Below are 26,954 nucleotides of genomic sequence, written 5' to 3'. Positions count from 1 at the left end.
TTTGATATTGAAGATCACGAACTTAGAAGAACAGTTAGAGCAATTCAGAGAAGAACTGGAAAATAAGAATGAAGAAGTTCAGCAGCTACATATGCAATTAGAAATACAGAAAAAGGAATCTACTACCCGCCTACAAGAACTTGAACAAGAAAACAAATTATTTAAGGTGATTGGTTAAGCAAAACTTTGTAAATAACTTACCATTTTGTCTTACGCAAGCCTGAGTATTAAGCATTTGCTAAACCCAGCTGCTAACTAGTGCTTAACAGAGGAACGTGGGCTGCAGATTGATATGCATGGAACTTTATTCTTAAATCAACGTAAACATTTGAATTAATCATAAATGAAAAAATGTTGAGATCTTTTATCAAAATATTTTAAGAATTATTGATTTACAATAACTATATAATATCTCTGATTTTTGTCATTTGTGTATTTTGGGCACTATATCTTTTGTAAGAGTTACTTGAAAGAAGTTTAAAAATCACATGTAATGATCTGTCCAACTGGGATGGTTATTTTTGACCCTAGGATGAAATGGAGAAGTTGGGATTTGCTGTAAAGGAATCTGATGCTACCTCTACTCAGGACCAACATGTACTATTCGGGAAATTTGCCCAAATGATGCAGGAAAAAGAAGGAGAAATTGATCGATTGAATGAGCAAATTACAAAACTTCAGCATCAACTTAATATTACAACAGATAATAAGGTACACTAATTTAAAATCTATTATTACATGAAGTTAATTTAAACTAGAATTTTAAAGGGCAAAATGGTGATTTTTCAGTTTCTCTTTGAATGTAAAATGCAAATAAACCTTAATTCTCTTTTACCCATTAATTTTAATTTAACAAGCTAGGTATATTTTTATCTCCTCCTAATATTGTCAGAGATTTTTGATGGTTTACAGGGAGTCTTGGGTGACTTAGATTTCATCATATTATTCTAACCAAACCTATTAAAAATTCTTCTGTTGTGAGTTAAATAAGATGATGACATTTGGGTGCCATCTGCTATAGACTGTTTTTATTTCAGTACTTCATCCTCTTTGATTAGAATGTGTTGATACTATTTTACTTATAGGAAATCAGCTACTAAAAGTGCAAGTCACTTTATATTTAACAGAACTTTCTGAATGAAGTTCTAAATAAAATCTTTGATATGATGGGGGGGACTGTTGGCTTATATTAAAATTAATGTAGTGTGTCTGAGAGGTGTATTATTTTGTGTGATGAACATTTGAAGATCCTGTCCAAAATAAGGTAAAATTCCCAAAATACAAATACATATTTTTATGTATATTACTCTTTTTTCATTAACTGATAGATTATTGAAGAAAAAAATGAACTGATAAGAGATCTTGAAATGCAAATAGAATGTATGATGAGTGATCAAGAACGTGTGAAGAAAAATAGAGAAGAAGAAATTGAGCAGCTCAATGAAGTGATTGAAAAACTTCAACAGGAATTGGCAAATATTGAACAGAAGACATCAGTGGATGCTAATTGTCTCCCAGAAGAAGCAGATAGTTTAAAACATCAGTTGGATATGGTAATAGCTGAAAAACTGGCTTTGGAACAGCAAGTAGAAACCACTAATGAAGAAATGGCCTTTACGAAAAATGTACTTAAAGAAACCAATTTTAAAATGAACCAGCTAACAGAAGAATTATGCAGCTTAAAGAGAGAACAGGAAAATCGGGGAAAAATCCAAAGTGTATCAGAGAAAAGTGTTAACGTGGCTATAGATGATCTAAGCAAAAATAAACCTGAACTAGAAGTTGTCTGTACTGAGGATGCTCTTAAATCCCTAGAAAACCAGACTTACTTCCAGTCTTTTGAAGAAAACAGCAAAGTTTCCATCAACAGTTTGGAGACAAAGGTGCTACATCTCGAGAGCACTGTGAGTGCAAAGAACTTAGAACTTACACAGTGTTATAAACAAATAAAGGACATTCAAGAGCAAGGCCAGGCTGAAACAGCAGTGCTTAAAAAGAAAATTGTTAACCTACAGAATATACTTGAGGAAAAAGTTGCTGCTGCTCTTGTGAGTCAGGTCCAACTTGAAGCAGTTAAGGAATATACAAAACTCAGTCAAGGAAAACAAACAAGTTCATCAGAGCCTGAAAGAACAAATATACAGAATTTAAATCCACTAACGGAAAATGAGATGGAGTCAAATGTATCAGCTCTAACCTTGAGAATATCAGAATTAGAAAGCCAGGTGGTTGAAATGCAGACTAGTTTGATTTTAGAAAAAGAACAAGTAGAAATTGCAGAGAAAAATGCTGTGGAAAAAGAAAAGAAGCTACGAGAACTACAGAAGCTATTGGAGGACAGTGAGAATAAACAGGGAGACAAAGAAAGGAAAAGAAGCCCTCAAGGAGATTTTGAAGTTCTCAAGGTTAGTTTGTCTTTGATTTTTTTTTCACTTAAATAAACCCCTGAGAAACTCTTCTTTTCTATGTTCCTTAGGCTGATTGCTAATTTACTAAATTAAAGACGGTGTTCTTACACATCTAGCAATTCATACATAAAGGGTTTTATAAAAATATTTCTATTGTGTATAGTCATATTATCTCTAGAATAATGGATATGAGCTGTACTTTGTGGTCTTCAAATCACAATATTTATTTCACAGGCTTAGTCATTAAATACAGCAGTCGGAAGAGACTTCGAAGTGTTAAGTTGAGCAAATGTCCTCTAGAACTTGTATGGGTTCTTTTTCCTTTTCCCTCTAACATGCATGTTATGTGATCATCCCTTTTAGGTAATGGAAAGTGCTAAATGTATTAGTGTCCTACTGAATTAACATATGAGTGATAAGTCATTGGCTTTTGCAGATTTTATACCTGATAATAAACTTCATACTTTCCTAGGAAAATTTTGAATTTCACCCAGGTCTCCTTATGTAGAGATCTGAAATCAGTTATTTCTTAGCATAGGACTGATAGGAAAGGACTTTAATTTTCAAATCCTCACTTTATAGTTTATAATTTTGAATGGTTGATGTACAGTCTTATCTGAACACCAGGAGATTAACTGATATAGCAGGATTCTATGAATATATAATTTATTTTGCAAAGGATAATAATTTTTTCCCATTTGCTAGGCTTTTTCCTCCTAGTTCACTGAAACTATAAATGACTATAAGTAATAGTAAAATAGTAATGCGGCTTTTTGTGTATAAAAAAAAGTCTAAGAAATATCTTAGTGATACCTGATATCTTTGGAAGAAAGTGATATATTAGTTTTTGAATGGTAACAATATTTTCATTAATAATTTATAAATTTTTTAGGCTGTATACTAGTGTCATGATTTACCTTTCATTCTCAGAAAATCATTCTCACTGTCTCAAGACTATGAAATGATGGTTCTGAAAAAGTTTCTCTATTTTTTCCAAAGACAATGGATTATTTCAACCCCTTTTATCTTATAGGCAGTCATTCCTGAAAAAACTTCCTTAGAATGTATACGTGTTTTGAACTTGGTTATATGTTTTGAAAATAATATGTTTCTTATGTTTTTTCACTGCCATTCAGACAAATACTGAGCTGATTCATACCAATGAAGAAAGTGGATTTTTTGATCAACTTGCAGTTCTTAGAGCTGAGTTAGCAACTACCAAAGAAGAACTTGCCAGTTATAAAGAAAAGGCAGAAAAACTTCAAGAAGAGCTTTTGGTAAAATAAGTAACATAGCTTCTAATTCGATTACTTCTACCTATCTTAATTTTATTTCAAAGTATATTCTCTTCTATAGAAACAAACCCAGATCTATGACTTAAAACTTAAAAAAAAATAAAAGCTTTTGTAAATTTGATGAAAAGTTACTATAAATTTCTTTACTAGCATCTTCTTGCTTGGTTTTCCTTGGAATCTTTGTTTAGGGAGATGGTTTTTAATCTCTAACCTATTAATGAAGGAGGAGAATGACAGATCTTAAAGAGAACTGTATATCCCATGAGACTCCAAAGTAGAGGCTGATAAAATAATTTCACTTCTGTGGGCATCTGTGACCATACTTATATACAAATGTATATGGAAACTGTGACTGTTCCTGAAATGTTTTTCCTGTTCTGAGGAAAATGAAAATATTAGCAAGAATTATATTCTCTTCTTTACCCTAAATTCTACATTCAGTATTTTTAACTAAATGTTCTACTGTTTTTTCCATTATTTTTTAGGTAAAAGAAACAGATATGGCATTTCTTCAGAAAGATTTAAGCAAAGTAAAGGATCAGCTCACAGAGGCAGAAGAGAAATTATCCTGCTTCTTAGAAAAAGAAGCTAAGACTGAGGTGCAAGAAAACAGAAAGGTCTGCCTATTTGAGCCACTTCCTGTTAAAGTGGGTAAAAGCTCCACATCCCAGACAGATGGGACTCTCAAGGTCAATAGCAGCAATCAGACTCCACATATTCGTGTTAGAAATGCAGGAATACAGATTGATTTACAGAATGAATGTTCATCAGAAGAAGTCACTGAAATAATCAATCAGTTTACTGATAAAATTGAGCAGATGCAAGAGCTGCATGCTGCTGAAATTTTGGATATGGAATCCAGACATATTTCAGAAACGGAAACCTTAAAGAGAGAGCACTGCGTTGCTGTTCAGTTACTGACAGAGGAATGTGGTGCCTTGAAGGCAGTGATACAGTGTCTGAGAGCTAAAGAGGTAGTTGGTTTTCCTAATAGATGTTTTTCATCACTCTGTGATTTTTTTTTTTTAATTCTATGTTGAGAAAAAGAAATTTGGGACAGTTGCTTCCTTATGATAAAACTACAATTTTAAATCTTTCCGTTGTGTACAGTCAGATAATAACTTCCCACAAAGTTCCTGTGCAGGTTTGTACCCTGATGTTTTCATTTCTTAATTCATGAGTGTTTCTTCTTATGGTAATATCCATGAAAAAAACTAAAGACATGATGTAAGCCATGGATAGTTTTATTTATTGTGAAATGTGTGACAGATTTAATTGTGCTTTTTTTAAAACAGCATTACAAAGAATAAGACTTCATTGGACCCTGTTTTTATTAAGCAAAAATAGTTATGGTTTGTTTGTTTGTTTTCTCTAATTAGGGATCCTCAATTCCTGTATTAACGCATTCTGATGCTTACCAAACTAGAGAAGTATGTTCCAGTGGTAAGTTATATAAATTTCTGGAATTTTTATAGTACTTGTTTAAAAGTGTTTGTTTCTTTTTAATAGTCAATGGTTTTCTTTATTTTAGATTCTGGATCAGACTGGAGTCGGGGAATTTATCTTACACAAAGTCAGGGATTTGACTCAGCATCAGAAGGCCGAGGAGAAGAAGGTGAAAATTCAACAGATTCATTTCCAAAGAAAATAAAGGTACTAAAGGACAGATATCTTTTAGTAAAATTTAGTCAGTGTGGTTTCTATATTGAACATAGTAGTTTAATTAGAAATTTATGCAGTAAGATCCCCTCTGAAGAGAGAATCGCAGAGCTAGAAGAAACCTTGGCATCTGTTTAGTCTTATTTCCATATTTTGCAGATATTAAAGTATAATATATTTAATAATTATTTGTATAAATGTTTTTTTAAATTTTATTATATTTTTGTCAATATTCTTAAATTGTTATCAAGGACTGAAATTTATCTTCTACGTATTTCTTTTGGTCAAATTAGTGACTAATCGTAAAATCCAAGAAGAGTATGTTAGTTAAATTGAAGGAACAAAGTCATAGACCCTTCCTTCTGGGATTGGCTAACCCCCTCATAGCAAGAAGCCATTCAGTAATGGTAGGCTGGTATTTTCTGCCTGCAGTGGCTTTTCCAAATCAACCTAACTAGATAAAGTTACCTTGATTAAAGTGTATTTCTTAAAATGTATTTCTCTTTGTATATCTGACTTTGTAGTCTTTGAAGAAGTCATAATTCTGGCTTTTGGTTTGTAGGGATTACTGAGAGCTGTCCATAATGAAGGCATGCAGGTGCTCTCTCTCACCGAGTCTCCCTATAGTGATGGAGAAGACCATTCTGTTCAAGTTTCAGAATCTTGGCTAGAAGAGAGAAGAGCTTACTTCAGTACAATCTCATCTCTTAAGGATTTAATTACCAAAATGCAAGTGCAAAGACAAGCTGAGGTACTCAAAGCATATTATGCGTCTAAATAGTTTTATATGGTTTTTATCAATAGTAAGGCACCTTGCAAACTGTGTTATCTTTTATGATGTATTTTCACATGAATTAGTATATATTGTTTAAATGCCTCAAGTCGTGTTCTTGAAAATAATTCACATGCTCCTAGGCTTCTAATACTTATTTTGGTTAGTAGCTAAATATCATTTTTAGAACATTTTTTAAACATGTTTATTTGAAAACTAACTTTTGTTTTTTTATACTCTGCTAGGTTTATGATAGTTCTCAATCTCCTGAGAGCTTCTCAGACTGGCGAGGTGAACTTCTGCTTGCCCTTCAGCAAGTTTTCTTAAAGGAGCGCAGTGTTTTACTAGCTGCATTTCAGACCGAGCTGACAGCTCTAGGTACTAGAGATGCAGTTGGATTATTAAACTGTTTGGAACAGAGAATACAAGAGCAGGTATCAAAATGAAACTTTACATAAAGCTTTAAAAGAGAGAATGCTTTTTAACAGTAATAAGAAAGTGAGTTATTGGTTAGTTTTAGAGTAAGTCTGAAGGTTAAAATTCTAACAGGAGCCACTAAGAATATTTAGAAGAAAAATTATTACCTTAAGTGTTTTTATCTTATGTTAGAAAGTAAATAAGACTGAAAATTAATGAGCTAATCATCCAACTGGTGCAGTTAGAAAAAAAGCAACAGAATAAGCCCAAAGAAATTAGGAGGGATGTGATTCAGTCAAGCTCATTACTTGCAGTGGATTCGGTAAAGTTGCCGTGAATGTTGAGCCATGGCCACTAGGGGAAATACAGGCATAGGTTCCTGTAAGCCCCAGCTCATGACATTTTGTCTGCCAGTCAGTCAGTACATAACCTTGTTTTATGTGTGTTTCTGTTTAAAGATACCTTATTTACTATATATTACTGATTCATTAACATTCAACTCATGGCCAACAATACTATAACCTGTGCCTAAATGAAGTTTATCTAACACATGTTTTCTTCATAAAATGTAGCTTTCTTCTGCTTAGGAACAGTAGATAGTATAATACTTCATCACTATGCTCGGGGACCATTTTTAAACATCATAATCACCAATTTAAAAAAGCACAAAAGTGCAAAGAACACATCACTAAGTGGATGGCAAAAAGGACACATGTTTAAAGTATAAGGTATGAAAGAAGAAGGCACACTCACCTTGTTTGACTTGCTAGGAACATGTCCATCTGGCAGTTTAAATGTTTGCCATTGAGTACATGTTTGCAAATGACTAAAAACAATGCAATTATTTATTTGGGGGTCACAAATACATTTTTGTGAATTGGCAAATTTGTCAATATAATCAACAAATGAGGCTCAACTATGATAAAGAAAAAGTTAGTGAAATACATACCCTAGTACAATAGAGAGGATAAAACAGTAAAAGTTTGTTATTTTAAAGGCTAATATAATAGAAACTTTTCTGGAGAATTGGTTAAGGAAAAGGTGAAGCATACTTTTTACTTTTAAAAGTTAGGAATAAAAAGAGGATCAAAACCAAAGATATAGGTGAGATATTAAAATAATACAACATTGTGAATAATTTTATGTCAATTCAAAACTTGGGTGAAATGGACAATTTTTCTAGAAAAATATTCCTATCAAGAAGAAATAGAAAATCTGAAAAGACCTGTTAAGTAGGAAAGCAATCAAATCAGTAGTTAAAAATCTATTCACAACACTTAGCTTCCAGATCTTGATTTTTAACTACATTCTACATTAAAGGAATTAGGACTTCTTATATTAATGGCTGATTGCAGAGCTGGGCAAATACAGGATGAATCTGGAATATCTCATTTTGCTAACAAGGAATTGCTAAAAGAATAAAGGCAATATGTCAAAGGATCACAGAAGCCAGCTTGAAGGCGTTCATTTCACACTGGCTAAATTTGGGACAATTTCAACATCAAACTAAATAACTAGAGTGACAAATTATAAACCAAAGAGTAAAATAAAAATTCATGAGTTCATACTAATATAATAAATGAATAAAAATTCTTACAATACAATGTTGACTAGCATGTAGAAGAAATGGTGGAATTAATAAATCACCCTTTATTAAACACAATAGTAATAGTCAACTGAATGTGATCAGGGAAGGTATTATACTTACATAGTCTCAAAGAGAAAATACTTTTTAATTACGAAAGGAAAAGCAGTAACTTTGTAGTAGAGAAACCTTGCCGATACCACCTTAACCAAGTGATCAGAGTTAATATCCCCAGTAATGGAACCAGCAGACATCATGTACTTCCTGACATGAAGCACACAACGTCACTTGTGTGCATAACCAAAATATGCTCATAGGGACACATTAGACCAAAATAAATTAAGGCTTCTACAAATCTATGAGAATGGCCAAAATCAAAATTAGTAACACCACCAAGTGCTGACAGAGAAATTGTAACTCTCGTACATTGCTCTTAGGAATATAAAATGGGAGCATCACTGGAAGACAATCTGGCAGTTTCTCATAAAATTAAATGTACACTTAACCATACAACCTACAAGTCACACAGTATTTAATCGACAGAAGCAAAAACTCATCTCTCCATAAGAACCTTTGCATGAATATTTATAGCAGTTTTATTTGTAATAGCCCCAGACTGAAACAACCCAGCTGTCTTTTGACAGGTGAATGGGTGAACAAATTATAGTAGCCCCATACAGTGGGATGCTACTCAGCAATTAAAAAGGAACAAACTGTTGATACTCTGAACCTCTTGAGTTATAGAACACTCCTGAAATGACAAAATTATAGTGATAGAGAACAGTTCAGTGGTTGTCGGGGTAGGACTGGGGAGGATGACTACGAAAGAATTTCTTTGTGGTGATGAAACAGTTCTGTATCCTGACTTGTGGTGGTTACATGAACCTATACGTGTGATAAAATTTCATCGTACTATGCACCAAGAAAATGAATGAGTGTGTGTAGAAACTAATGATATATGTATAAGCACTGTAGTTTAAATAGTATTGTACCAATGTCAGTTTTCTGGTTTTGATAATGTATATAGTTATGTCAGATGTTATCAGGAAAAGCTGGCTGAATGGTACGTGGCAACTTTGTCTTAAATTATTTCAAAATAGAAGTTTTTAAAAATTGAGGGAACATACAAAATAACCTGTACTCCTCAAAAATTCAAGGCCACAAAAGAAGACTAATATATCATTTTTTTGCCCTTTCGCTATTAAGGACGTTTAGCAAAATTTAAATAAGCTCTGTACATTATAGTAGGTTATAGTAAGTTAATTTCCACTTTGATAATTGTACTGTGGTTCGTAAAAGAATGTTTTTTTTACAAAATATACATTACAGTTTTTAGGCGTAAAGGAGCATCTGACTGCAACATATACTCACACGTTTTGGAAAACAAAAGTGACACGTGCGTATATGTGTGTAGAAATATACACACAAATACATAGATAGAAGGGTAAAGGAAGTGTGGTTAACATAATGGGGAATTTGGATGAAGGATATATGGGGATTCCTTGCACAATTTTTGGAGCTTTTCTGTGAGTCTGAAATTAAAATACGAAACTAACAACAATTTTTTAAAAATCTGCCCAGAAAAATTATACCAAGCCCAAATGGTTTTACAGGTGAGGTCTACCAAACATTCATGGACTAATTCTAGTCTCACAGATAAGCTCCTCATTGTTGGATGATTATGGGAATGCCCTTGCCCTATCTTTGTGTGAGGAAGCTAGTATAGTCCTCGTTCCCAAAATCAGACCAAAATAACACAAGAAATGGACCTCTTTTATTCCTGAACATAGATGCACAAATCCTGAACAAAATATTAATGTACCAAATCCACCAATTTATATACTTTAAAGACACAATCACCTTACACTTATCCAGGGATGCAGGGTGCATACTATTAAAAACAACTAATATAACTCATTACTTGAACTAATCAAAGGGAAAGAAAGTGGTCATCTCAAGAGATAAGGCTAATTAATTTAAATGAAGAAGTTCATACTTTAAAATACCTTAAGGCAAATAAACTAAAAAACAGATTTCTAGAACTAAAAGTATGTCTAGCAAAAACCTACAACAACCATCATATCTGATAGCTAAATATTAAAAATATTTCTTAACAAAGGGTCCAGTAGTTCAACTTTGTCCTAAATGTCTAGCTAGCAAAGCAAGAAAAATAAATAAGGGTTGGGGTTGTGGAAGACCCCTTATTTACTTACATAGAAAACGAAAGAGAATTTATACACACAGATTTTTATAACTGATAAGAAAGTTGGATAATGTTGCTGGATAAATGATCAAGATATAAAAATCTGATTTCTCAACAGGAAACAAAATATAATTTTAAAAATAAGTATTCATAGTAGCATTAAATGGGCAAACTCCTGAAAGTATACAAACCAAAACTAACTCATGAAAAAAATAGAAAACATGAATAGACCTGTAATAGTTAAATTAGTAATTCTAAAACTTCCCACAAAGAAAAGCCCAGGATCAGATGGCTTCACTGGTGAATTCTGCCGTGTTTAAAAAAGAATTAATACCAGTTCTTCACAAATTCATCCAAAGAAAGAAAAGGGAACACTTCTGAACCCATTCTATGAGTTTCAAAACCAAAGACATCACAAGAAAACTACTGACCAAGTATCCAATGAGATTAATACAACCAATGGAAAAACGAACAAATAATACAAATATGTGCTCACATGGAAGACAATAAAGAGTATCTAATCATTATATGAAAAGATGCTCAAAATGTCCTATATTATTTGTAGTGTGGAATACTACATAATAATGAAAATTAGTGTAAAGTAAGTCTACATGTGTCAGCCTTGATGGTTCACTAACACTTTAAGTAAAAAAGGCAAATTACACCAAGATGAACACAATATGATGCCATTTACGTAAAGTTTTAAAACACGCAAAACTGTATTGTATTTTGTTTAGGATATGCGTATGTATATAATAGTATACAGAGAGTATGAAAATAATGCCAGACATAGAATTTGGTTATTTCTTGAGCAGGTGGTGCAGAGGAGGATGTGTTCAGGGAATTGTACACAGGGGATTTTAGTTGTATAGGTGCTTTTTCCTAGGCTAAGTACATGGGTGTTTATTGTATTATACATCATGTTTTCTTGTGTGTTTGAAGAATTTCAAAATAAATGTAAAGATTAATAACGAGAAAGTAAATCCTAATGAGCAGGAAGAGAAAATGAATAATTTCTTTATACATTTTAGCATGTGTGTTCCATTCATTCTTCCTTAGACTTTGTGGTTATTAATTTTCTTGTCTTTATAACTTCTTCACTTAATTTTTTTTTACTTTGCATTGTTACAGGGTATTGAATATCAGGCAGCTATGGAATGCCTCCAGAAAGCAGATAGAAGGAGTTTGTTATCTGAAATTCAAGCACTGCATGCTCAAATGAATGGTAGAAAAATGACACTGAAAAGAGAACAAGAGAATGATCAGCCAAGCCAAGGTATGCTGTATAACAGGGTCATATGGTGGCACAAATAGGTGACAGTATTTCACTTCATCTCCCTTTTTATTGTTCAATTAAAACACATTTCTTCTTAGTCACATTTTGTTCTCATTCTCCTATCAGAGAGGTAATTTACATGAATTATTCTAGGGATTAAAGGGTTGTCCAATTGGTTTTAAACATATATATGTGTATGTATGTATACATAATGTTTTTATGTATTGTATATGTGTGTGTATTTAAATACATTACATATATATATATGTATGAGGTCAGACAAGTAACTTCCTGAACTAATCCTAGAAAAAGTGCTCCATACCTCACTGCTGAATATCACTACAGTCACCTTAGCATTACTCCCCTTGGGAAGCCATGCACCAGTGCCAGCACCTAGTCCATCCTTGAAAGCAATTCTGGAACTCTTTTTCTGGAATGGCCATCAGAGCTGTCGTTGTATTACCCTTGATATTCTGAATGTCATCAAAATGTCTTCCTTTCAATATTTCCTTTATCTTCCGGTAAAGAAAGAAGTCATTGGGGACCAGATCAAGTAGTAGGGAGAGTGTTCCAATACAGTTAGTTATTTCTGGCTAAAAACTCCCTCACAGACAATGTCCTGTGAGCTGGTACATTGTCGTGAGGCAAGAGCCATGAACTGTCGGCAAAAAGTTCAGATCGTTTAACTTTTTCATGCAGCTATTTCACACTTCCAAAAACAGTAAAATTGGTTAACTGTTTGTCCAGGTGATACAAATTCATAATGAATAATCCTTCTGATTTCAAAAAAGGTTAGCAACATCATTGCAACAAGTTCACAAACTTAATTGTCAGACTTTGTGTATATATTTAAATACATACACACAGTTGACCCTTGAACAACATGGGGGCTAGGAGCAGTGACCACCTGAGTGGTCAAAAATCTGAGTATATCTTAAGATAGCCTTCCACATACAAAAATTCAGTGTTTTGGTTTTTTTTAGAGTTGAAAAATATTTAGGGTTTTCTCACCAGATACAAACTCCTACATAGCTTTGGGAATAGAAATAAAATAGCTGACATTAAGTCTTGCTGTGCCATCTAAGCTTATTTCTCCATCATCATAAACAAAAGCAGTAGTTCTTGAAATTGGGAGAAGTAGTGGTTGTAAGGTGAACGGGTTACTGCTCAGTTACTGCAAAGAAAAAATGCTGTGTGTCACACAGACTGGTCAGGACATGCTTTAGAATATCAGTGGACTTTCCTTTTATTTCCTGTCAAGTTTGAAAACAACTTCTGCTAGCTATGTGTGGAGAGAGAATGACAGTAACTCTTACAAAATACTTGAATCAAAGAGACTGCAATTTTCTTACATAGAAACAGATATATTTAACTTATGATGAACAAACATTGCCTTGACCAGGTTGTTTGCCCATTAAGTTTATTATCTTTCTTTTTTTGAAGCTCTTTATAAGGATAATTTAAAAGAAAAATCCACAATGAAAGTAATTATTTCTTTTTAATCCTTTTTTTATTGTGAACTATAACATACATACAAAAAAGTGCAAAATGCAAAACTGTACAGTATAGCAAATTATTAAATTAGTATCTGTGGAAACATCACCCAGTCAGGTATCCCAGAAGCCCCCTTCCCAAACACATGCTCCTCTTTTAACCTAGATAGCCATTATCCTGATTTTTTTGTTGTTGTTTTACCCTCTGCTTAACATATTTCTAACCGATATAAGTTTACAGTTTTTCCTGCTTTTGAACTTTATCACACTGTATATATTTGTGTCTTGCTTGCACTTCTCTATGACATTCTTCTGTACATTGGTATTCAGTGTTTCTGATACATACGTGCCAGTGTTTCTGATGTATATGTGCATGAGTTTTCTGGGTACATACCCAGAAGTGGAATTGCTGGGTAATAGAGTACATATCTTCAAATTTAGATAATGCCAAACTTTTCCCAAAGTGGTCACATCAATTTGTACACTTACTAGCAGTGTACGAGAGTTCTGTTGCTTCACATCTTTGCCAACAGTTGGTATTGTCAGACCTTTATTGCCAGTCTGGTGAGTGAGCAGTGGATTGTTATTGTGGTTTTAATTTACATTTCTCTCGTTACTGAAGTAGTTTGTGATGATTATTGGTCGGCTGGATTTCTGTTTTGTGAAGTGCTTGTTCATATCTTTCCCCCCACTTTTGATAGGGGTCTGTTAATTTAAATTGAGTTGCAAATAGAAATCTTTAGAGATTAAAGTAAAATAGAAGTTTCATCATATCTAGTGAAGACGCATCTCTTTGTCTTCGGATTTGTTTAATAAAATGGTAGAAACTCCTGCCTTTTGCAGATTTTGAAAGTTACACCATAGTCTTAACATTTGTCATTGGAAAGCTGAAGATTTAAAATATCTTAAAATATTTCAGAGAAAACAGGTATAATGACATCACAAATATATCACTTATATTTAGATAGAATTAATTGTTTTCAGAAAATTGGTTAGTATATTTTACTTAAGTTAAACCCCACTGAAAGCTTAATTAATATCACATAGATACATATTTATACATGTAAATCCTTAGCCTCTACTCCCTAAGGAATAGTTTTAAAAGCCTAAATTAACATGATTATCTTCTAAAGCCAATATTATTTCTGTCTCCTAACATCAGTAATATGAACTGTAATATGAAGTGATGAACTCTGATAAAATTTTTAAGTTAAAAATACATTTATGGTAGAAGAGAGAAACAAAAGAATGGAGTAGATACCGCACCTAGAGTCTCCTAAATCCTACTAGGTTGGTGCAAAAGTAATTGCGGTTTTTGCAATTATTTTTAACCTTTTAAACCGCAATTACTTTTGCACAAACCTAATAAAATAATGACTGTTAATACTCAGGTAAGTATGTCTCTAGACCTTTTCAATGTGCATATGTGTATAAGTTTATATTTTTCACAACGGGTATCCTGATGCATATTTTGTAACTAAAAAAAATTATTGTACATAGTGAATTAATATTTCAGTTTGTTTTCATTGTAATAGATAGACTTATAGCAGGGTTTGGTGGTTTTGTGTTATTTTGGGTTTTTTTTAAAAAAGACCGTGATCCAAATTGGGGTTTGGATTTCCTACTTCTCTTATAATAAAGTTCCTAGGTACTCTGCGACGGAGGGCTGAACAAAACACACAAGCAGTGCTGGTGATTGTGGTCACAGTTACACGGGTAACTCCTACAAGTGCTTGTGTGGCTGTCAGAACTATTGGAATTTTTTAGTGTGAACTACAGAAGTTTTGAATGAACAAATACAGATTTCTGTTGTGTGAACACCTGAAGTATTTTTATTCATTTCAAGTCTTGTATCCATTCATGTATTCTGTTAAACTTTTATCATGCTTATATATTTATAGTTCTGAAATCTTGACCATTAGCACTGTGAGGAAAATATGCATAAAATGCACATGTATATGAATTGCTGACTTTTGGGAGTGAGATCTTTTCACATTCGCTTTGTAGTAATTTCCTCAATTACAAATCAGTTCTTATCAACAAAGTATTTATAAAAATAAGAGTTGCTAAATCATACTTGAAATATGAATAATCTTCCATTTAGAGCTCTTGGAATATAACACACAGCACAAGCAGTCTCAGGTGCTAGAGATGCAAGTGGAGCTCAGCAGTGTGAAAGACCGGGCAGCAGAACTGCAGGAACAGTTGAGTTCTGAGAAAATGGTGGTTGCTGAACTGAAGAGTGAACTTGCACAAACCAGACTGGAACTGGAAACAACACTTAAGGCACAGCATAAGCACCTCAAAGAATTGGAGGCATTCAGGTATGCCAAGCTTCTTTATTATGCACCTGTATTAGTGAAGAAATTGGAATAATTTTGTCACGGACACTGGGCAGATGTTACGAAAACATAACATTATGCATGATGTTTAAATAGCATGAAACTTTGTTATTTATAGGAAGAACTAACAGTGGAAAGGAAACATTCCAAATGATAAATTTGTGATATTGGCATATTCTCTACTATGGCTTCAGTTCTATTTGAGACTTGTATAAAACATATAAGTTTGACCTTTATTTTACTACCAAGTAATTTGAAATGACATTTATGATTTCAATATAATTCATGGTTCAATTAGCTCATATATGCAAAATGCTTTAAAAGATAATGCTTGTAAAAAGAATAAATTTGTGAGTGTAAATACTGAGATATTCTGCTTGCTAAGTATTCATTACAAGTACAGTCTTTATTTTGAACATTATTTTCACACACACACAAACACATGTTAATGCCTATGTTTAATAAAAGACAAAGGACATTTTTTATTAACACTATTTTGTAACAGTAAATTGTTTTTAATGGTAAATAGTTGTACTGCTAGAAACAGTTCACTTGAAATGAACCAGTCAAAAATCTTTATCTTTACATGGTTTGTATTTTCCTATTAGCTAGTTTATAATATGCCTCCACTTCTTAGTGGGAGCTGTACTCTCTATCTTTCTTTCTCACTATATAGTCGTCAAAGTCGTTTTATGAGAGTTAATTTGCCTCTCTGATTTAGGTTGGAAGTTAAAAATAAAACAGATGAAGTACATTTGCTTAATGACTCATTAGCAAGTGAACAGAAAAAATCCAGAGAGCTCCAGTGGGCTTTGGAGAAAGAGAAAGCCAAACTGGTTCGCAGTGAAGAGCAGGATAAAGAAGAACTTGAGGTATTGTTATCTCTGTCATTAAATATCTGTGGAAAATCCCAAAACGATAGAGGACAGAGAGTTTGGAGACCTTTCTCTTTCTTAAATGTCAACCTTAGACTCTTTATGAGGTACAATAAGTTGTTAGCTATGTGTTGACTGCTATTATAAATGTTACCTGAACTGTTTTATCAGGAAATGCTAATAGTGATGTTTTTTTTTCCTTTATCATATCCAAGGATGCATACAGACCGTTCTGCTACAACATGTGTTTTGAGAATTTGAATTAGTGCATATATAATTTGATAAATACGGCAATGGTGTCCGCTTAATACAGAAGTAGTTTGGGTTCCTGTTTCATCCTAGGGAAGGGGATCAGTGATACTTTTCTGGCAGCAGGGGTCCCCGCTGCTCTGAGTCCTTTCACTCTGGACTCTGTCCCAGAGAGGCACAGCTGTCAGCTCATGGCAGGCTGGACCACACTCAGGCCCCCGTTTCACCATAGCCCACTGGCCCATGCTCTTCTATCCACGTGATCCTAGGACTCGCTAGCTCTGTACTAGAAACTATGTAGCCAGCATTTCTGCCCTGCTGCTTTTGAGGTTTGTTGTTGTTTTAATGTCCACCATGGTAGCCTCCAGGTATAGCGAGCTCTTTGCCTGGCAAGGACTTGTTATCTCCTTAGGTACTGATTTCTGTTTTTTAATCATTACAAATTTGCATAAGTTTTGAGTAGTTTGTCCCTAACCCTGCTTTCCCTATAAGCCCTATTATTTTTACTATGTGATGTTGGAAAACCTAAAGTTTATCGGTAACTTGTATCACATTATATCAGAAATACTTGTATTTTTAATGGCTATTGTTCCTAGAAGAAATGTATCTTGCTTCATAATCCTTAACCAGATATGATGGCTGATGTTTCAAAAGAAAGTATTACTTAGCTTAGCTATCTTTTGTTTATATTCTTTGATTAAAATGACCTGGCTGTCCAAATAATAGTGCTCTAACCACTGAAAATTTAATAAACAATAATCAGTTCTGTTACCAAATACCATCAACTTAGTATTAATAAAGGCACAATTGTATATTTATAAAGTATTGTTAATATTAATGCATTCTTAATTTCAACTTTTTCCTACAAGGACCTGAAATTTTCACTTGAGGGTCAGAAACAAAGGAATATTCAGCTAAATCAACTTTTGGAACAACAGAAACAACTACTAAATGAATCACAGCAGGAAATAGAATCACAAAGAGTGCTACACGATGCCCAGTTATCAGAAGAACGAGGTCGAAACTTAGAGCTTCAAGTACTTCTTGAATCGGAGAAAGTTCGAATTAGGGAAATGAGTAGCTCCCTGGATCGGGAGCGGGAACTGCGCGCCCAGCTGCAGCAGCGCAGTGACGACAGTGGGCAGCCTCGGCCCCCCTTGCCCTCTGAGGACCTCCTCAGAGAGCTCCAGAAACAGTTAGAGGAGAAACACGGTCGCATAGTAGAATTGTTAAGTGAGACTGAGAAGTATAAACTGGATTCTTTGCAAACAAGACAGCAGATGGAAAAGGACAGGCAGGTTCACAGGAAGACGTTGCAGACGGAACAAGAGGCCAACAGCGAAGGACAGAAGAAAATGCACGAGCTCCAGTGCAAAGTGGAAGAACTTCAGCGCCAGCTGGAGGAGAAGAGGCGGCAAGTGTATAAGCTAGACCTGGAAGGAAAGCGGCTGCAAGGAATTATGCAGGAATTCCAGAAGCAAGAGCTAGAACGAGAGGAAAAACGAGAAGGCCGAAGAATGCTGTACCAGAATCTTAATGAGGTAAATTGCAGCTTTATTTTAAAATACTTTCACAATTTTTGACGTTGGATTAAATTATTTAAATAGCTATGTACAAATCTATTAAAAATGAAATCTATAGAAGTTTATTTGGAGTATAAGCAATACAGCAGGTCCTCAAAGAACGCGTTTTCATTCGACTTTGTTATAACATTAATGAGACGCAGTAGGAACTTAACTCCTGTTTATATCAATTAGCATGTGGTAAAACTGGTTTCTTTACACGTCGTTTTGCTAAAAGTTACAGAACCTATCAACATTAAGTGAGGACTTATGATTGTGTTCCCTTAAGAATGTGATATACTATTCATTTCTTACTATTTCTCATTTTCTCTCCCAAATTTCTAGCCAGTCACATGGAGTTTAACCAATGATCGAACTAGAAATTGGATTCTTCAACAGAAAATAGAAGGAGAAACAAAGGAGGCAAGCTATCCGAAAGGGATTGAAATGAATGGAGGAAGAACTGGCTATAATCACGAATTAGAAATGATCCAACAAAGGTTTCAACGTATGGCTTCAAAACTACAGCATCTCGCCCGGAAAGCCTCCAATAGGTTAGCCCTTTGTGCCTGACCCCTGGAAAAGGCATTCGTAGACAAGCTGTATGGAATCGGTCCCTCACTAATAGCTCACCGAGGGCGGGGAATCGAAAATTTTAAAGTTAATGCCTGTTTACATTAGGAAGTGATATTCTTTAACAAAACGCATAACACCTGACAACAAATATCTTAAAACCTTGACCCAGGGAGAGAAAACACTTAATGTAAGAGAGGAGTGATAGGTGAGCTGAGTTGCCTGATCCATGATGTTTGTGCCAGTCATCACCACTAATTGAGATTTGTTTTGATTTTTTTGTCTGTTTTTGAAGATTACAGTTTGAAACAGCAGATGATGAAGATTTCATTCAGGTTCAGGAAAATATTGATGGAATTATTTTACAACTACAAAAATTAACTGGCCAGCCAGGCAAAGAGGTAAGACTTTTTTAAACACTGTAAATTATCAAGAGCAAAGATTTAATGGAAACTATATGAGTCATTTGAAACTGGCACCATGCTTTTAGAGTTTTACTTTTTTCATTTATGTTAAATATTAATAGTAATGTTTGCCTTCTCCCAATAGAAGACAGTGAAAGCTTGAGGGGAAATTACCTTTCATTACCATTATTGAACAATTACACTGACCCCCTATTGATTTATGATAACCAAGTGTCTTGAAAGAATAGTCTGGCTACTATACTCTTCACTACCTGTCCAATCTGATGAATCTTTTCAGCCCGTCTTTCTGGTCTTCTTTCTAGCATTTGACACTTTTGACCTATTCTGTCTTAAAAATCCTTACTTACTTTATTTTTGTGTCAGTATTCTCATTTCTTTCATTATCTCATCAGTCACCTTCATGAGTTTTTCTACCTCCTCTCTTCATCCATTTTTTTCTCTATGGCCATGAAAGCTATAGTTAGCATTCATTTCTATAGCCTGAGTTCTCAATAGACTTATTTATTGAAAGATCCTTAGATCGGGCACCTACCATATGCCAGGTACTATCCTGGGTTCTGGGGATACAGTGAACAAACCTGATGAAAATCTCACCCTTAGAAAGTGGACTGTGGTTCTAGTCCAGACCTTTGTCTTGTGGTCCAGGTTTATATTTTCAGTTAGTTACTAGACATCTTTCTTTGGGAAAATATACCCCAGAGTGACCCTTAGGAACCTCACATCCACGTTCCAAACTGGGCATTATCTTCCTTTCTCCTTCCTGCCCCAAACCGACATATCTGGTCATGCTCTCTCCCACTTTAGAAAGCCGAGTCTCCATAGACCACCTTTCCTCTCTGTTACTTGCGCACCCAAGCAGTCACTGAGTCCTGGGCCTTCCACCTCCGAAATATCTGCCCCTGTGCCCTTAGTCATTGCCTTCGTTCAGGCCTTCTGCATTTCTCACGTAGACTGTTGCAGTAACTTCCATTGTGTCGGCCTCACTCCAGGATCTGTCTTTGCTAATTCACTCTACTTTGCACACTGCTACCAAAGGATGCTTTCTAACACATAAACTTTGTGGCATTCTCCTGCCTAAAGTCTTTCATGGCTCTCCACTGCCTGCATTTAGGTCTGTTACCCATAAAGCCTTGCCAAGCAACTTGTAGCTCCCTAAAAGCAACCCACTCTGATCCAGCCTTTGTGCCTTTACGCATGCTGTTTCTTGTGCTGAATACACCATCCCTCTCTTCTTTCCTGCCAGTAACGTCCTACTTATTATTTAAGGCTCAACATAAGCACTGCTTCTTTATGAAGTTGTTCTCAGTGCCTGTTCACCTTTTTATATGTATTACTCATGTTGTGCTTACGCGATCTTATGCCGTTTTGTCTTTCCAGCCTAGCTTAGTGTCCCCAAGCACTTCTTACGGCTCACTGACTGAAAGACTACTGAGACAAAATGCTGAGCTGACAGGACATATCAGCCAACTGACAGAAGAAAAGAATGGTTTAAGAAACCTGGTTATGAAGCTGGAAGAGCAGATCCGGTGGGATCGACAGACAGGAACCGGCAGAGATTATGTACGTGTATTTTTAGCATGGCCACATTAGAAGTAATGCAGAGTTATAATTTCTGCTATTTAGTTTCAATTTTTAACCCTGAGAATGTAAAAATATTAAGTATCTGATTCTTGGTAGGGTCATTGGAAAATGTATAGGGCTGCCAATAATTGCTATTATTTATTGGGAGCCTTCTCTGTGCCAGATTCTGTGTTATATGCATCCGGAATCTCTAATCCACACCCAGCCTTGCACACGAGAAAACTGAAGTCAGTAGTCAAACCAAAATCAACTGATCTCCCAAGCCAGATATTTTGCTACCTATCGACTAACAGCAGACACGTTAAAGAAATGTTCAGATTTGAATTTGGACTGTTCTTATCAGTTATCTATTATTAGTTATTGTGTTCATAACTCAAGTAAAAGATGCCATTAAATTACATATTTCAGTCTAATAAACTATGGGAATTTATTTTAAAATTTTTACATTTAAAAACTACAAAATAAATGGGTAGCTTCTGGAATCGCCCAGTATAAAGATACGGAAGACCTGTAAAACAACTGTGCAGTCAAATACACAATCACACAACCACACAGCTTCTGTAGGGATCCACTTTCCAGCGGACATGCCAGGTGGTTTTTTCCCCACTTCTCCAGTGCACTGTTTCAGGCCCAGGCTCAACATTTGGACCCAAATGGTCCATCTGTTATTTCCCTAGACTTTTTCACTTCAAAGCTCTGCTAAATCTAAACACCTTCTTTAGGACCAGGCTTTCACAGGGATTTTTAGTTGTAAAGTTAATCTGCTCAGCAAAGGACCATATACCTAAAGTTAGTGTATGTTCTTTAATGAGATCGACTTTGGACTTTTCTCTATCTGAGGCCGGAAAGCTGAGACTTCTGTATCCCCCATAGGTATACCTTTAATATGTTTAAGTCACATTGTTTCTTGAGGGACTTGTTCTTAAAAATCAATTAAGTAGGCTCTGGTCTTTACAGTCTTCTAGGTTTTCGTTTGGTGGTGGCATCAACATTGAAGCCATCATTGCTTCTGAAAAAGAAGTGTGGAACAGAGAAAAGTTGTCTCTCCAAAAGTCCTTGAAGAGGGCAGAAGCTGAAGTGTACAAACTGAAGGCTGAACTAAGAAATGAAGCTTTACTTCAGAATCTGAGCCCGGACGCTGGCCATGCTGCTATAAAGGTAGGAGGCCTCTTTCATGGAAACGTGTGCCAAAGGAAGCGGGCCCTTTGCTTTTGCCTGCTTCCGTCTCTCACTAACTTAAAATCCAAAATAAACAAAAAGCGTAACTCTGCGGGTAGGATCCAGATTCCATTGACTAAAAAGAGGCAGCAGAGTAAGGTTAAGGTTAATTATCGTTACTTTGAACTTTGCTGAAAAAGTAGAAAACAGTGATAACGAGTACCTGATGTTCTACTATTACTACTTTTTTACAGATAAAATCTAGGTTATCTTCCCCTAGAGAACAATTTGAGTGACTTCTTAACAATGTCTTTATGTTTTTCTTTAAACATAGAGAATTTATGGTAAATACCTGAGGGCAGAAAGTTTTCGGAAAGCTCTCATTTATCAGAAGAAATACCTGCTGCTGTTACTGGGTGGCTTCCAGGAATGTGAAGATGCCACCCTTGCTCTGCTTGCCCGGATGGGGGGGCACCCAGCCTTCACGGACCTCGAGGTGATCACCAACCGTCCGAGGGGCTTCACCAGGTTTCGGTCGGCTGTCAGAGTGTCTATGGCAATTTCAAGGTAAAGAACTTGAAAGGGTTACTTTATGTTGTCCTGTGGAGACCCTATGAAAAGGGTCTTCTCAGCTGCAGGCAGCTGGTGACTCGTGGCTGGAACATCCAATCTGATTGTCTTTTTTTTTTTTTCCTAAACCTGGATAAACCCTTGAACTAGCTCAGACATATAAGTAAAAGAGATAAGAGGAAAAAAATGTTTTTGAAAAATTACTTAAGCTGATATACATTCATTTTCTTCCTTCCTAAAATAACTCACTCTTGGGGCCCCACTACAGAAAGCCCTGGCCTCTGATTTAGGCCAGAGATGAGCCTTTAGGGCATTGGACTCTGCTAGTGCTTTTGTCACTTTTTCTCTAGTAGTTCCAACCTCGAAACACTGGTACTCTTTCTGTATCTGGTTGAAATGGAGTCAGGACTCAAACTGTCTTGTAGACCTGGCCTCCTGCAGTCCCCGACTTGGGTGGTATATACCCAGATACCTAGGCTTCTCCATACTTCCCTTCCCTTTCATTTCTGTAGGAGCCATCCAGTCTCAGAGAAATTTGGTTTATAAAGTTCTTCCTATCGGGTCACCTTCAATGGGTTTTACCTTTATTACTTTACCAGTTTTTCTTTGAAAAATATGACGCAGAATTTTTTAACTAGAAGCTGTCTGAGATCACATACTAGTCCAGAATGTCATTTCACAGATGAGGAAACTGAGGCAGAGTGAGGTTGCAAAGCCAGTAGAGATAGAGCTGGGACAACTAGCCGGCGCTCCCCAGACTCATCCACATTGGCTCGCTAAAGGAAGCTCACGTTTTACCTTACTGGTGGTCTTATACTATCCCTGCCTCTACTATCCCACATTGTAGTCATGTGGTTCCAGTTCCTCCTTCCATCTTTCATTCCCTTCATCATCATCACCTTGTATACCTTGTACAGGATTAAGTGCAGGGTTAAGATGCATTGATTAAAAAAAAAAGACATAATCCCTACCTAAATCCCTAAAGGCAGCTCACTTCCTAGTGGAGAAGACCAACATGCCCATAAATTAGAAGACACTAAATGAGAGGTCACAGGAATTATCCATCAGTTTTGTATTTTTTAAAGATTTTTGTTAAAATACAGCTAACACGCAATATTAGTTTCAAGTGTACACCACAGTTATTCACCATTTATATACCTAAAGAAGTGATCACCATGATGAAGTCCAGCAACCATCTGACACTGTACCACGCTATCACAATATTATTGACTATATTCCCCATGCTGTACATTACATCCCCGTGACTTGTTTTATACCTAGAAATTTGAACCTCTTATTCCTTCACCTTCCCCCTCTCCCTTTTTTAATTTTTCAATTACAGTTGACATTCAATATTATTTTTTATTAGTTTCAGATGTACAGCATAGTGGTTAGACATTTGTATGATTTATAAAGTGATTTCCCTGACTAGTATCCACCTGGCATGATAACATAGTTATTAGCATATTACTGACTATATTCCCTGTGCTTTACTTTAAATCCCCATGACTCTGCAATAACTACCAATTTTTCTTTTTCTTTTTTTTTAAGATTTTTATTGGGGAACAGTGTGTTTCTCCAGGGTCCATCAGCTCCAAGTCGTTGTCCTTCAATCTAGTTGTGGAGGGCGCACCTCAGCTCCAAGTCCAGTCGCTGTTTTCAATCTTTAGTTGCAGGGGGCACAGCCCACCATCCCATGTGGGAATTGAACTGGCAACCCTGTTGTTGACAGCTCGTGTTCTAACCAACTGAACCATCCGGCCGCCCCCCCAATTTTTATTTCTTAATTCCTTCACCTTTTTCACCCATTTCCCCAACCCCCCTCCCATCTAGCAACCATCAGCTTAGCTTTTTCCCTCCATCAGTAAGTCTGTTTCTGTTTTGTTTGTACGTTTATTTCATTCTTTAGATTCCATATGTAAGTGAGATCATACGGTATTTGTCTTTCTCAATCTGACTTATTTCACTTAGCATAATACCTTCCAGGTTCATCCATGTTCTTATAAATAGTAAGATTTCATTTTTTACGGCCTAGTAATATGTCTTTGTGTATATGTACCACATCTTCTTTATCCAGTCATCTATTGAAGGACACTTAGGTTTCTTCCGTATTTTGGCTATTGTAAATAATACTGCAGTAAACATAGAGTTGCATATATCTATCTGCCCTCTTGACTGGAACCACCATTAATTTTGATTGGAAGAATTTGGGAAGTTTGCATAAAGCCACTTGCCTCTGAAGGATTTCACTCTAAGTTTCTCACTTTCTTTTCCTCTTATGTTCATTGTATTTCGACCCAGCCTTGAAGCTGATGGGAGTTATGAAATCAAATTGATGCCCCAAAAGCTCCTTGAGTCAGTACAAGGCCGGCAGCAACTTGCTACAGCTGGTGTGTGACCCCAGCACCCTGATCTTTTTGGAGCTAACATTGTTTTCATCACTGATTACACAGCCTCACTCCTTTCCGCTTTCCCAGCTCGCTCTTACTGTCAATTTAAGGGTCTTCTTATTCTCTTTCCACCTCAGCTTCCCTACTCTATTCTTTTCTTTTTCCAGTACTTCTCGCCCTTTCTTGGCTCATCTACTTTTCTCTCCTTTTGCTCTCCAACCCTTTGTGCCCCGTGTGCCCCTAAAGCCAGAGCCTGATGTTGGCAACACAAGACACCTCTGATGCCTCTAGGGAAAGCCTCTTCTTCTGTACCAGTTAACTTTTCCACAAGCCAAGGAACATTTACAGACTTTAGATTAATCATGTGATGTTATATTTGTTCTATGTTCGTATGTCAATGTAGGACTTGATTTTTGTGGGAAGTATCTACTCTCTACATTATAGATGTGCCATAAATATTTTCTTGGGATCTTTTTTAGAATGAAATTTTTGGTTCGACGGTGGCATCGGGTCACAAGTTCTGGTTCTATCAATATTAACAGGGATGGCTTTGGATTGAATCCAGGTAAAGTCAGAATGGAATTTGTTCTTATGTTTATGATTGTCTAAAAATTACTGCATGTGTGATAACTTCCAAATAATGTGTTCTGGAACCCATGTTGCCCAAAGACAGAGCCCCCATAACTAACAAAGCTGGGGACCTTGCTATTTTAAAGAGTAATAGCTGATTTTTCTGGAGATTTGATCTGCACTACGCCCTGCTTTTTTCGTATATTATATATTCTCCCAATTCTGTGATACAAGTACAGTGACTATTCTCACTTTACAGGTGAAAAAGTGCGTCATGGAAGGCATTTGTCATTGCCCCAGATTACCCAATAGGAAGTGGCAGGGCCGGTTCAACCCTGGCAGTAGGGCTCCAGAACCCACTCTCCTTACAACTGCTTTTAAGGCTCTGGTTCACGATGGGATTGTTGTTCTCAGTCAGGTGAAAGAGTTATGCTTTGAAGTTTTCTCAATTTAGCAATATTCACACAGGTTTCTGAGTTCACCAATAGGTTGTATAATAATGGTTAAAATGGTTAACAGTTAAAATTCCTTCTGTCTACACCTAGAAGCAGAAACAAAGCTTAGGGCTTTAACATTTCAGGCATAAGGATGTCAAGCTGTGGACAGACACAGAGCATGACTGCTACGCATTGCTGTTAAACCACCTTTACATGTTCTACCAGTAGCTGAGCGTGAGCAGCCGAGAAAGAGGAAATGTATTTGGCACTGTAAGCAAAGTGTTTTAAAATGAGAATCCTTACACTGAAACAGCTGAAATCTGTAGCATAATGAGTTCTGTGTTGAAAGTTAGTATATCTTGATTTCAAGTATTTTCTAATAAAAGTCACTAGAATGGCTAGATTACATTAGTCTGATTTTTTTTTTTTTTTTTTTTTTATCTACCCCATCTTTTCCCCAAAACCATGGACACGCTCAGGCACTGTGCCTTCACTTCACCTCTAGTTATGTAACTAATTGTTTTTAAAAGAAAATTCTTCACTTAAATAGTTTATTTTCTTTGAGGTGTAGCTCGATTAGCAGAAATACTCATTTTGAAAGGTAAACAAAATAACAGTTCTACTGTTGTTCTTCCCCTGTAGTCAAAATTATTGAAAATCACTATAAATAGGAGATTATGTAGTGTAATACAGTATAGTAGTCCTTTGAGTCCTTATCTGTTTTGTAGAAATCTTTCAAGAGCTTGTTATTTGTTTTTAACAAGCTATGTTTTGGATTACTGTAGGTGCTGAAAAGACTGACTTGTTTTATCATTCTTCTGGTGTCCTGGAGATGTATGGAGAACCAAGGCACACTACGTACCGCTCACGGTCAGATCTGGACTATCCTAGGTCTCCTTTACCATTTCAAAATAGGTAAGAATTTGAGAAAAGCTGCCTAGAGTAGTTAAATATATTAATATTCAACAAAGTAAGAAAGTAAGAAAGGGCTTTGACTTCTTTGCATTGAAATAGCTAGATGTATCTTCAGTTATGCCTGATTTAACTAATTTAAGGCTCAGAATGAGAAAAGGCTTTTGAATTTGTAACTAGTTTCGAAGGATGTAAGAAACAG

The 26,954-nt window shown here is 35.6% G+C and overlaps 1 protein-coding gene across 8 annotated transcripts in view; it reads left to right on the top strand.

The window, feature by feature from the left end:
* The window catches only part of AKAP9 (A-kinase anchoring protein 9), a 117,121-nt gene that overhangs the window by 87,957 nt on the left and 2,210 nt on the right, over positions 1 to 26,954 (top strand). For 7 of the 8 annotated variants that reach the window (XM_033088684.1, XM_033088688.1, XM_033088687.1 and 4 more), the window contains 20 exons: positions 14 to 166; positions 532 to 711; positions 1,329 to 2,405; positions 3,545 to 3,685; positions 4,189 to 4,677; positions 5,083 to 5,146; positions 5,235 to 5,356; positions 5,925 to 6,113; positions 6,380 to 6,568; positions 11,471 to 11,615; positions 15,213 to 15,432; positions 16,172 to 16,322; positions 17,444 to 18,115; positions 18,482 to 18,690; positions 19,005 to 19,110; positions 20,512 to 20,694; positions 21,673 to 21,873; positions 22,208 to 22,440; positions 25,313 to 25,398; positions 26,626 to 26,755. In XM_033088684.1, the coding sequence (XP_032944575.1) occupies positions 14 to 166; positions 532 to 711; positions 1,329 to 2,405; positions 3,545 to 3,685; positions 4,189 to 4,677; positions 5,083 to 5,146; positions 5,235 to 5,356; positions 5,925 to 6,113; positions 6,380 to 6,568; positions 11,471 to 11,615; positions 15,213 to 15,432; positions 16,172 to 16,322; positions 17,444 to 18,115; positions 18,482 to 18,690; positions 19,005 to 19,110; positions 20,512 to 20,694; positions 21,673 to 21,873; positions 22,208 to 22,440; positions 25,313 to 25,398; positions 26,626 to 26,755 (4,940 nt within the window). The remainder of the gene's footprint in view (positions 1 to 13; positions 167 to 531; positions 712 to 1,328; positions 2,406 to 3,544; positions 3,686 to 4,188; positions 4,678 to 5,082; positions 5,147 to 5,234; positions 5,357 to 5,924; positions 6,114 to 6,379; positions 6,569 to 11,470; positions 11,616 to 15,212; positions 15,433 to 16,171; positions 16,323 to 17,443; positions 18,116 to 18,481; positions 18,691 to 19,004; positions 19,111 to 20,511; positions 20,695 to 21,672; positions 21,874 to 22,207; positions 22,441 to 25,312; positions 25,399 to 26,625; positions 26,756 to 26,954) is intronic. The other variant, XM_033088689.1, reaches the window with a different exon arrangement.

This window comes from Rhinolophus ferrumequinum, chromosome 20 (assembly GCF_004115265.2).
Source record: "Rhinolophus ferrumequinum isolate MPI-CBG mRhiFer1 chromosome 20, mRhiFer1_v1.p, whole genome shotgun sequence".
Lineage (NCBI taxonomy): Eukaryota > Metazoa > Chordata > Mammalia > Chiroptera > Rhinolophidae > Rhinolophus > Rhinolophus ferrumequinum.
The sequence above is the reverse complement of the archived record's forward strand: the minus strand, read 5'-3'. Positions and strand labels throughout refer to the sequence as shown.